The 12,372-nt window shown below is 34.4% G+C and overlaps 1 protein-coding gene across 1 annotated transcript; it reads right to left on the reverse strand.

Annotated features, from left to right (window-relative positions):
- Positions 1-3,964: 3,964 nt before the first annotated feature.
- Positions 3,965-5,069, reverse strand: LOC107871859 (zinc finger BED domain-containing protein RICESLEEPER 2-like). The gene is made up of 2 exons (XM_016718727.1): positions 4,481-5,069; positions 3,965-4,233 (listed from the first exon to the last, which is right to left on the reverse strand). The coding sequence occupies exons 1-2, from the start codon at positions 5,067-5,069 to the stop codon at positions 3,965-3,967; spliced, it is 858 nt and encodes a 285-aa protein (XP_016574213.1).
- Positions 5,070-12,372: the final 7,303 nt, after the last annotated feature.

Consider the following 12,372-nt stretch of genomic DNA (forward strand, 5'->3'; position numbering starts at 1 on the left):
TATAGATTGAACTCTAAATTATGCATCACTAACAAAACCACGTACAAGCAGCTTAGAAGGCCAATAGAAAGACCATGTCTATTACCTCAGTCATGACAACTATAGCTGTAGGATCATGACCACGCCAAATATACTCTGTTAATTTCATTCCTTTTGAAGTAGTACCTTTTCTCACAAATTGTATGTCTACTACAAGACAAACTCTGTAATACCCGGTACTTTTTCCTAACTTGAAATTGTCCCAAGAATGCTAGAAGCTTTTTTTGAAAGATGAATCCACTTTTGTACATATGGTATTTTTAAGATTTTCACTTTTTATCACGTGGTAAATTGAATAAACTTTCCATTGATACCAATTTCATCAAAATCTGACATCAGAAGAGAAAGTTATGATCGAAATACAAAAGGCAGTAGGACTAGCGACAGACCATCGCAAGGGAAACAGTAAGGCCCTATTATGCCTAGAAGTGAAGGTCAACACCGATGGACCATCGACCTAATGACGGATCGTCACACCCCATCGTGGCACCAAGGCAGTAAGTTCCAGTTCTGGTCCCAGTGCAACGGTCAGTCCGACGGACCGTCGACCTAGCGGTGGATTATCGCACCCACCGTCGCATATTCCATTCAGTTATTTTAAAGCCATTTTTGAAGGGGCTTTTTGGTATTTTACTACCCGTTTATATACCTAGTTATATCCGACCAATGCTCAAAAATTCATTATCCATCTACAACAACAAAATTAGGGTTTTCTCTCTAAAATTAATCCCCAAGAACAAAATCCAAATCTTCTTCAAGAACTAAGAGATTCAAATTCTTCAAGTTCAAGAACTTCAAGAAACTCAACCCAGGTAAGCATAGTGTTCATTCTTGGACTCCTTTCGTACATAGATCCCAAGAATCTCTTTTCAAAGTTCAATTGTATGGATTTCTTTATGAATTTCATGTTGGGTTGCTTTTGTTCATGTTGATAATGACCAATTGATTTCTAATCCATGTTGGGTGATCAATTTAATGTGGAATTGATTAGTATAAATGTAGATTCATATGGACCTATGATTAAACCCTTGGATGATGAAATTAGAGTTGAATCATGATGTTTATTTGTGATATAATGTTGTCTACATATACTATACCTACCATGTGTTTGATTAAATGCCTATGTGAAGGAAAAAATGCCCAACTAATATGATCTTATGAAATCCCCATTTATGTACAAGCTTATGCATATCACATGTTTGATGAATTGCCTCAATAAATGAATTATGGATCATGATGTTGGTCATGCGTTCAAGAAAGTAATGCTTTGTCAGTTTTTTTCCATCGAGTCTTGGGGGTACTTGTACCCAAAAATTTAGTTGTATGCCTAGAGTCAGTAACATGATTCCATGATATCCTCAGTCAAGCCATGATCCATAAAACTCAGTCATTCATGTGACTCAGGAAAGCTCAGTAATTTAGTAACCTCAGTAATCTCACTAACTCAGTCAGTTATTAGATATCAGTAGTATTCCATCAGATAACAAAATTCAGTAAACTCAATCCATGTTAAAATTAGTTAATCATGTTCAGTGTCTATTCAGATGGGAGTAGAAATTAGCACCGAGTGAACCCAAGGATGGGAATTCACCTGCCAGTAGAGGGTGTGATTCTTAGAAGCAATCCTTGTGTTCCAAAACTACGTAGCCAGCGTAGGTTGAGACATCATACCTACTAGTTGAGGGTAAGATGAGATGGCTTAACCTGCTAGTTGAGGGTTCCCACCATTCTCATTAGAGTAATGTGCTAGTTGAGGGTCATTCACATATTGTCCTTACCAGTACCGCGATATTAACACCCTTCCAATCAGGGCACAGATTAGACCCTAATTCAGCTATAATGCGTCATTTGGGGCATGTCGGTTAGATGACTACTTCCCACAATTTCATACTACTGAATTCAGGACTGTCAGATATAGTCAACTCAAATATAGTACGGAACTCAGCTAGTTCCATCAGATTCAGGACTGTCAGATACAGTTACCTATGTTATTAGTTATCAGAACTCAGTCATTAGTCATGTTTGTTATCAGTAAACTCATGTTATCATGATTTCATATATAGTTACTATGTATGCATGCATGCATTCTCATGTTCATATTAGTCAGCTAGCCAGTATTGTTCATACATATGAACCCCATTCATTCAGCCTAACTCACATGCATACCAGTACATTCAAAGTACTGACGCATTTGCACTATGGTGTCCATAGGTTCAGAGACACGAGCTCCAGAGTATCAATAGATTCCAGTCTCAATAGTCAGTGTTAGCAATGAGTCCTCATCTTTCGAGGACATGATCATTACTTTATTATCTCATTAATTTATTTATTAGTTGGAGTTAGTTGGGGAACATGTCCTATCAACTCCTTATTCAGACCGTTCAATCAATTAGAGGCTTTCCAAACTATCATGTTTAGTTAGTTATTTCAGTTGTTTTGGGTATTTCATACCCCATCCATATGTTATGATTTATTAGATCCTATGTTATAGTTTTGAACATTAAGGCCTTTCAGTTCATGTTTTCGTATTATACAGTGTATTATGCAGTATACAGGTACAGATATCAATCATGGGTTAGCTTGTGGTCCTTCGGGGTCATGAGCACCATGTAGCATTTCGAGTACCAGATTCGGAGCATTATAAATGCCTAAATAGATTCATAACTCCTAATGAGACCCGTTAACATTAACTATGAAAATAACGGATAATCCTGCTACATGTGCTATCGATTATCTAAGAAATCATAATCTCTGTCATTAAATTAAAGGTATGAATTTTATTTTTTCTATTATAGGGATACACACAATTGGATGAACAAAGGGAATTAACTATGTTGCATCAAACAAACAGAGAAAGATGTTGAGATTTACAAATAGATAGTTGTGCATGTTAAGAGTTATTTAAATCATAGGGAAGAAGCACATACAGGCTACAATATAGGTTTTTAGTAAAAACTAGAACTTGCCTCTCACGTGTCAAAACCAACTCTTTCCAAGTTTCCATTCAGGATAAAAAACCATAACATCAAGAAAATGATTTCATCTAACTAAGAAATTAAGAATCTTAATAGTTGTCTAAAAAACAAAACAAAATACAAAGTCTCAACAACTTTTGCTCGATATACTCATCAAAATACTCTTTTCGCTTGAATTGAACAATCTCAAGTCTCAACTTTGAAAGATATAGCAGCCATAAGAATAACTTTTACACAGATGTAACTTGTAGTTGCACAATTGCTTTTGCACACTGAAAGATGTAGCAGCCATAATTCTGTCCACTAAAAGATGTAGCAGCCAACATATCCATAAATCCTACTTGAAAGATGTAGGAACCATGATTCTATCATTGACAATGGAAACCAAATATTATTTAATAATCAAGACTCGGGTAGCTAATACATTATCTAAAAGTAGCGTGACACTTGATGCATACGAATAACTTTTTATGTAAAACAACCTGCAATGGACTAAGTATACTAGAGCCGTCCAAAAAAAACAGAGATCAAGTACAACAAAAATTGCTGTCATTATCAGTAATCTTACAACACAACAGAATATAAACTAGTAAAGAAACTTAATATAATGACTTTTATCTTTTTTATACTCTTTCTAACCTTGTGAAAGTTATCTTGTAGGCTCGTATAGATGTACTATACATTAATTACAGTAGGATCTTTTCCTGCATTGACTAAATCTGAAGAGAAGATCAATATAATAAGTCAACTAATAAATAAAAATCATTTATAACAGCAACACATATAAAGATAAGATTATTACCTTTTTCAATTTGTTCGAGATTAGCAAGATCTTCCTTAACACTAACAGGTTGTTTTAATTATTCACTTTGAAGTCAATCTTGAAGACACACTAAAAGTTACACCTATTTAAGAGTCAATGAAATCCTAAATGAATTAAGAAGACATCCTCATGTACTAAACGCAGATTCAAATGCAACACTTGAAACAGGAACAGCTAATACATCACAAGCCATCTTAGAAAGAGTAGAAAATCTTGTTGCATTCATTTTCCACCAGAGCAGAATTTTAAATTCTTTAGTATCATCTTCAGTTTCTTCTCCAAAATATTTATCTAACTCTGTTCTAGAATCTACACCTCTATTCAAAGCTTTAGATTTCTGTAGATCTTGTATGAGTGAATCTAAAGGTCCTGTACCTTTAGCACTTACTTGACTGCCTGAAAGCACCAAAGTAGAAGTTTCCAATAAAAATCAAGGTGAAGAAACAACAACCACTAGTCCTTTTGAACTGGATTTTACATATTAATTAAATAATGAAATCTTGTATTTCTTTACTGCTTCTTTCAAAGATAGACCTTGATTTTCTCCAAACATCTTTATAAGTGCATAACCAACTGAATAAAATTGTAACGAGGATCTAAAAATATGAAATAAAAATTATCTTGTTCATTTTTGTTGGATCACCCCAATACTTGTCAAATTTTTCTTTCATCTTCCTCTCCATATTACTTAAATCAGTATCTTCACTTGCAATCAATTGATTCAAATAAACAGCAACAACACAAATTTCAAGAAAATGAATATTAGATGTAACGTAAAGTGATCCAGATATTTTCAAAGTGAGAAGATAAACAAATTTAAGAAATTTTGTAATTCTTTTCACCTGCACCCAATCACTACTCAAAAGATCACTAGAAGTTACTCCAACTTCAATATAAGAATTCTCAAGATAATGTCTTAGGACAATTTCACGAGAAGCATAATTTGTAAATGCATTCTTAAATTCAACAGCCCCACTCAACATTAGGTAGGTGGAGTTCCATCTAGTTGGAATATCTAAGCAAAATGATTTTTTGTAACTAAGTTGTTCATCATCACAGCTTTTTTGAAACCTTTTCAACCTTGCAGGAGATTGCCTAACATATCTCACTGCATGTCTAACACGTTCAATAGACATAAAACTTTCTTTCAAACTATCCTGAATAAAGAGGTTAATAATATACGTCATACACCTCACATGGAGGTGATCACCATTCATCCAATTAGTTCCCATCTTTGTCAAATACTTAGATAGCTCTTTTACATTACATTATTTGAGCTCGCATTATCTACAGTAATAGTGAATATTTTATTTATTCCTCACTCAAGTAAGCACCTACCAATACCATTTTCCATATCTTCACCTTTATGGCTAATAATAGGACAAAAATTAAGAATTTCCTTACACATATTCCATTCACTGTCAATCCAATGGACAGTTATACACATGTAATTGATTCTTTATATGGAAGTCGAGGTATCAGTGGTTATACAGATTCTCTATTTGGTTTTCATAAAATACCACTTCAGCTTTTGTTTTTCTTCATTATAAAGATTATAACAATCCCTAGTGACAGTACTACCGAAAGGGATCCAAAAATTAGGTTGTGTCACTTTCATAAACGCCTGAAAACTTTCTTTTTTAACAAAGTTAAAAGGAGGCTCATCAATTATCACCATATGACATAAAGCCTTCCTACACTCTTATTGGTCAAATTTCCAAGGCACAACAGCTACATCACCTTGACTATCCCCCGGAATAGCTTCAAAAGCTAAATTTGATTGTTTTTTATCAACACTAGTAGGACGCTTAAGACACGTCAATAGATGACCAAGAAGATTGGACGTACCATCTCTTGACTTAAAAGAATATTCATGGGAGTAATGGACACATTTTGCTTTTGTACCTTCAGAACTAACAATTTCTGTAAAATGATTCCATGCATTAAACCTTTTTTTCCTTCTTTTAGCAATAGTCGACTGAGTTTGAATTGCTTTAGATTGAGTTGCTTGATTTGAATCTCTACTTTCACCCATTACCTTATCAGCTTGTATATATTTATCCATGCTATGAGTTGATTATGAGTTACTGTGATAAAACAAAATCATTTCAGAAGATTATCAGTATCAGAACAAAGAACATAAAAATTAAGACATAATGCAAGAGCAATTATCCGAAGAATTAGTGACCCATAAAAAAATTAGGCTAACAATTTATCACATTAAACTTGAATATAAACAAAGAATTGAGTCAATTATTTATTCCTCGCATATATTGAAATTAGAATGAAGATTAAGAAAACACATACCCTGTACAATTGAACCTAAATGAATGAATAAATTCAGAAAAATTAGGCTAAAAAAATACATGTAGTAAATTATACTTACATATCCAAGTACATGCACATCACCATTAACATCAAAATCAAAAATTGAAGCAAAACAAAGGTGAAATGAAAATAGATGAAGATTAAGAAAACACATACTCTGTACAAATCGAACCAAAATACCTGATAAATTATTTTTACTATTTCCTTTTTAGATTGAAAATAGAGTGAAGATTAAGAAAACACATACCATGTACAATTGAACCAAAGTAAAAAAATAAATTCAGAAAAATTAGGCTAACAAAAATACATGCAATAAATTATACTTACATATTCAAGTACATGCACATCACCATTAACATCAAAATAAAAAATTGAAGCAAAAAAAAAGAAAGTGGGGAAGAAAACAAAAAATCCACAACTCACCAGAAAAAATAGATAATTAGACAAAGATGTGATGAAAGAAATAAAGATGAAGAATCAATAATTACTAAAAAACATTGAAAACTTACTTAAATTATACTTCTCAGAAAAAGTATAGTACAGTTGAATTGAAAAAATCAAAGCAAAGAAACGTGGTGGCAAATCCTTTAATTAATTTCTTTGAAAATATTTTTAAAGTTTAAACTCGGCAGAGCTTTAGAGTTTTAAAGTCGGCAAACCTTTTGGCTTTTGGTGACTATAATATGTACTGTTTCTTTACTTTACTTTACAGTTTAATTTTTTATGTTATATAAGGGTTAATTAGGATTTAGGAATGGGCTTTTACGTTAGAATATAGATCCATTAGGTTTGAATTTATATTTTATAATAATATAAATTAATATGTATTTTATATAATATAAGTATATATGGTAATTATTAACGAGTTAACGGTTTATCCAATAAGGAAATTGTGTAATCCACCCCCACTCCAATAAACCGTTAACTAAAAAATTTCAATCCATTCACCAATCATTTATCCGATAAGCCAATACCAATAAGTCAACTTTTTGGATGGCTTATTGGATACAGTTCGATTTTAAACAGACCTAATACAAAGGCTCTCTATTCAATTACCTAAGTTGATGATCTCATCCCTCAATTTGAGCATTTTGGATGGTGGGAAATACTGGTCAAGAAAGGATGTGGTGAGTTCATCCCATGAAGTGATAGACCCGGCCGAAAAAGATCGAAGCGATAATACTGCCTCTCCCATTACAAAAAATAGGAAGAGATGAATCCAAAAGGACTTCTGGGTTATGTGTGCAATATCAAAGGGTGCACACACCTCTACAAAATTTTTCAAATGTAGGTCGAGGTCCTCATAAGGTTGCCCCCCAAAAGTCCTTCAACATGTGCAACATGACGCTTGTGTCATGAAAGACACTGTTACCATGAATAGGAGGGATACAAATGGCACTTGAACGACTAACGTCATTGAGTTTCCCCTCATCTTCAAGAAGGCCATCAAAAGACCTAGCTTGACCAGCATTGTCACTCATGGTTCCATTTATGCTATGAAGATAACCTATAAGGAAACAATAACAACAACCAAAATAAATATACACCACTACGGGTATGCCTCAAGTAAGAATCAATACCGCATAAGTGAAGACTAAATTTCACTCCCTGGTGATAACGCCATTTTGATAACACTCACCCATACCACATGAAGTAGTATAAGATGGTTGTTGTCAATATCTTAACTCTTGTTGACATCGAATCCACAAGTAGTGAAAAGGAGAATTCTAGTCTTATGGGTCTTAACACTTACTAAGAAATCACCTGAAGTGCAAAATAAAGTAAAAAGCATGATTTAAAATGGGAGTTTTGGTTTGGGGAGTGTGTGTGTCAATAGCGACTCAATTTCATGAACTACACAATAATTGTACTTTAATTTTGATATAAAGAGAATCTTGGGATTATGTCTACATAAGGGCAAATTAGGTATGTGTAAGTGTAGATTTGGTGCACATTCTAGTTGTTAACAATATGGTAGGCTAGCTCTATGGTCCTTGAGGCTAGCTTGTCAACAAAACCTAAAGAATTCCACTATTGAACCTTTCGGATACCTAACAAGTGTGTTCATTATATTCACCTAGTAACTCAATTGGGTATCCATATTTCTAGGATGATACCCAAGGTGTAGTAAACTCCATACTCACTCTTATGTCTAAGATAGTGAGAATTGGGAAACTAAATCCATTAATTATCTACTATTTCCTTAGTTCCCACATATCTCTTTCAAGGATGATAAGGGTTTCAAAAGTTTATCCAAACCTCTTTTTCAAGGATGGTTTGAGCTTTCAAGAGTTTGTGGTTTTCACCCACAAACCCATTTTGAGTATTTGAGGCTTTCACCCATAAATCCCAACCAATTTAGTCAAGCAATAGTAGAACCTATTATCAACTAACTAGTATATAAGTTATTTAGCTACTCCTAAAGAAAAGAAAGAAACATATACCAAAAAGAATGTTGAAGGCATCCATTCTTCATATATACCAAAATCCAAATCTCCAAATCAAATTTACATTTCTTGCCTAATTTAGGTTTAAATTTCAAATTCAAAGTGTTACTAGTCTCTAGAATGCCCAAAGAAGAAATGGGTTTAGCCTATATAGGGATTTGGAATCGGCAAGGTGAAATGATAAAACTGCCCAGGGCAAAATTCCCGCTTAGCCGTAATCGCAGAAGATTGTCTGCAATCGCAACTATCGCAATCGGAATGAGGTCTCCATGTTTGCAGCCTTTTAACCTGCTTGACGGACCACAATCGCAGCCCACAGACTGCGATCGTGGTAACTGAGGCTTGTGACTGCTCTCGGTCTTTCAGCTATATTTCTTTCCCTTCTTTGGTCCATTTTAGCTTAATTCCACATCTTTCATCCTCCTAGATTGTATGCCTGCAAAATATGGAAATTAGTGCATTTAATCACAACTTTGTCTCACTCTTCAAATCATAGTAGTGTGCATAATTATTGAGTGCAAATGAGAGGTAAAATCACCACTCATTAGAAACCAATGAAACCTAGCTGCTCTGATACTAATTTTTCATGACCCAAAAATAAGAGTCATGATGACACTTATCGCAACGTACCTTAACAAGTAAGTCTATCACCCAAACTAATATAAAAAGAAGAAATAAACACAAATACCCTAAAGTAAGACTTCTAGAATAAAGTCCAACCATACAAGTAATCATAAAAATGCAGAAAAAACTTATCAAAAACACCAATCATGCCCAAAACTAAGTGTCAATAATGTAAGAACTACTAATATAATCCAGGAGTCAAATACATCAGAAAAATAACCAAAAAAGAATAATATTTGTCTCTGAATACTAATAATGACATAACTACTATAGAATGATAGAGGTGAACTCCGGACGCATGAATGTCCAACCACCACCTTGAAAGCTCCAACAATCGCCTGAGTCAAGCAAGCTAAGGCGCACTTGAGCTAAGACCTGCACCGAAAGGGCAAAGTAGATAGGAGTACGATCCATTTGTACTTAGTAGGTATCATAGGCTGACCAAGAAAAGTAGTATAAAGTGATGCCTCGGGCTTTGATCACGATCCGCCTTCGCCAACATGATACGTTGAGGCATTCCCTGGTGAATAAATACATCAACCTTTGGGGCATTCCTCGGCCAAATAAATACATTTTAATTCATGCGATAAACTTAATAAAACATCTAACACCTTTCACATTCAAATTTTCACAAAAAAAATACTTAATCCTAAACTTGCCTACCCGAATATACATTGGCCTATCCATTTCAACCCATCATAGACCTATTATAGTTCATACAATATTTATGTTTATTCGAAATTAAACAAACAATAATAAACTCAAATTAATCTAATTCGACCATTTTTTATCAAATTCTTAATTTCGTCTCTATTTATTATAAATCTCACAGCTACCCCAATTTCGAGTATTCAATTTTGAGATAAAAATCAAGACAATGATGTCAACATGGCTCAAATAAGCTCACAAACACACCACAAAACTAACATCAATATAAAAAGGTAGAGTTAAATAGATCAACCTTCAAAGAACCGATTTTGTTGATAAGAAATGAGTTAAAGAAAATCCAAATCCAAAAGCCCGAACAGAGACATTGACAACGATGAACTCCCGGCTCTGATACAAAAGTCCCCAAAATTCCAATCCAAAACCCAGGAAACCACAGAGAATACCAAGCAAATATAAATGACGAGATGTAGATTCAAATAGAATAACTCGATTAAACCAACTTCGAGTCGAGTCTGGGAAGAAGGGATTCGGTAGCGTCATTTTTCTGGCATATTTTGTCGAAAACAGTAATGAGACAATGACGGGAGAGATTTTTCCGGTGAACCTTGATATTTCCTAGATGAATTCCCCCAGAAATCAAGAAGAAAGAGACGATTTGGGGGGTTTCAAAGCTGGTTCAGTCGAATCAGTGAATTAGGAAAGATTAGATCTTTCTCAACTCCCTTAGTTCCTTCTCCCTCATGATTTCCCTCTTGATCTATCTGTTAGTATGTACAGTCACAGAGAAAAAGAAAAGAAAAGAAAAATAGAGTCGGTCGTCTACTCCATGTTTGCTATGTTTAAATGTGTGTGAAGCCCGCTTATGGTCAGGAAAGAAAAAGAAAACCTCTATTCATGATGGATTGGAAAAGAGAAAGAAAAATGAAGTTCATCAATGGCTTCTCCTGTTCTTCTTCTCCAGGAAAAAAATGGAACCCCCCTTTTCTATATATGGAAAAATGGTACCTATATGCATATCTCTAATGAAAACAAAATTGGTATCCCCCCTCTTTATTCGAAGATTCCTCATGGGACCCTCGTCCTCTTTTAGCATATCTTTATCCCTTTTTACTTTTTGGACAAGAAATATAAGGGGGGTCATGTGGGGTAGGGGTGAGGGTAGGGGTATGGGATGGTGAGGGTGGTTAGGTGAGAGGTGAGGTATTGTTTTTTAATTAGAGGGTTAAGGGTTAGGTGTTTATTTTTTATTGAGTGAGTTGTTGGAATCTTTAAGATAAGACAAAATTAGTTAGGGTTTGTTATTTGGATAAAACAAAAGGGAATAAATAAGTAAAAGATAAGGTGGTGAGTCATTTATTTTTCTTGAAGAAAACTATAAGATGGGATCAAAGTGCGTTATAACGGAGAAAGGATTATTTTTGACGGGACAAAATTACATATCAACATCATGCCCCCTTTGAATGTAAACACCGAGGGTTTTCATACAAAGAAGTAGACAACGAAATAGAATTTTATCCCAATCATTAATCGAGGAAAGAAACAGAAAGAAGAAGGACAACTGAATCTTGACGGACATCCTACCTATCCAAGTTATGAAGGAATCAAGTCACGGTGATCTCAAAGGATTGGAAAGAGAAGGACTATATCGAGTTGGAGAGTCGAGTGAGGTTCCATCGAGGTTTCGGTCGCGGTTCTGTCATTACATCAAAAATGAAAAATTACAAGAGTTAAAAAAGATAAATAAAATTACAAAAGTCCTATCTATGCATCTTCTTTTGAACTCTTGACTTGAGTTTTATCACCCTATTCTTCAAGCGGGCTCCTGACTTGGAATTTCCTCAACTTGTTATTTGGCTTTCAATTACTTTGCTGTTCTTCTTGACTTTCATTTATTTGCCCTATTCTTCAGGTGGGCTTCTGACTTGCCATTTTTTACTTTCGATTTCATAAACTTCCAATTTCATCACCCTGTTCTTTAGGTGGGCTCCTGCAATCAAAATCAAAACTAGAAAGAAAATTATCCCTAAAAAGATTAAGATAAAGAATGATTTAATTTTTCTGAAAGTAATGTCCCATTTTTCAGGAGGGTCCTGAACAGAAAGTAAAGTCTCATTTTTTGAAGGGTCCTAAACATAAAAGTATATTTCAGGAGGATCCTGAACAGAAAGTAAAATCCCATTTTTCAGGAGGGTCCTGAACAGAAAGTAAAATCTCATTCTCTAGGAGAGTCCTGAACAGAAAGTAAAATCCCATTTTCCAAGAGGGTCCTGAACAGAATGTAAAATTCCATTTTTTTAGGAGGGTCCTGAACGTAAAGTAACATCCTATTTTTCAGGAGGGTCCTGAACATAAAGTAAAATCCCATTTTTCAGGAGGGTCCTGAACATAAAGTAAAATCTCATTTTTCAGGAGTGTCCTGAACATGAAAGTAAAGTCCCATTTTTCAGGAGGGTCCTGAACTGAAATT

This window comes from Capsicum annuum, chromosome 5 (assembly GCF_002878395.1).
Source record: "Capsicum annuum cultivar UCD-10X-F1 chromosome 5, UCD10Xv1.1, whole genome shotgun sequence".
NCBI classification, from domain to species: domain Eukaryota; kingdom Viridiplantae; phylum Streptophyta; class Magnoliopsida; order Solanales; family Solanaceae; genus Capsicum; species Capsicum annuum.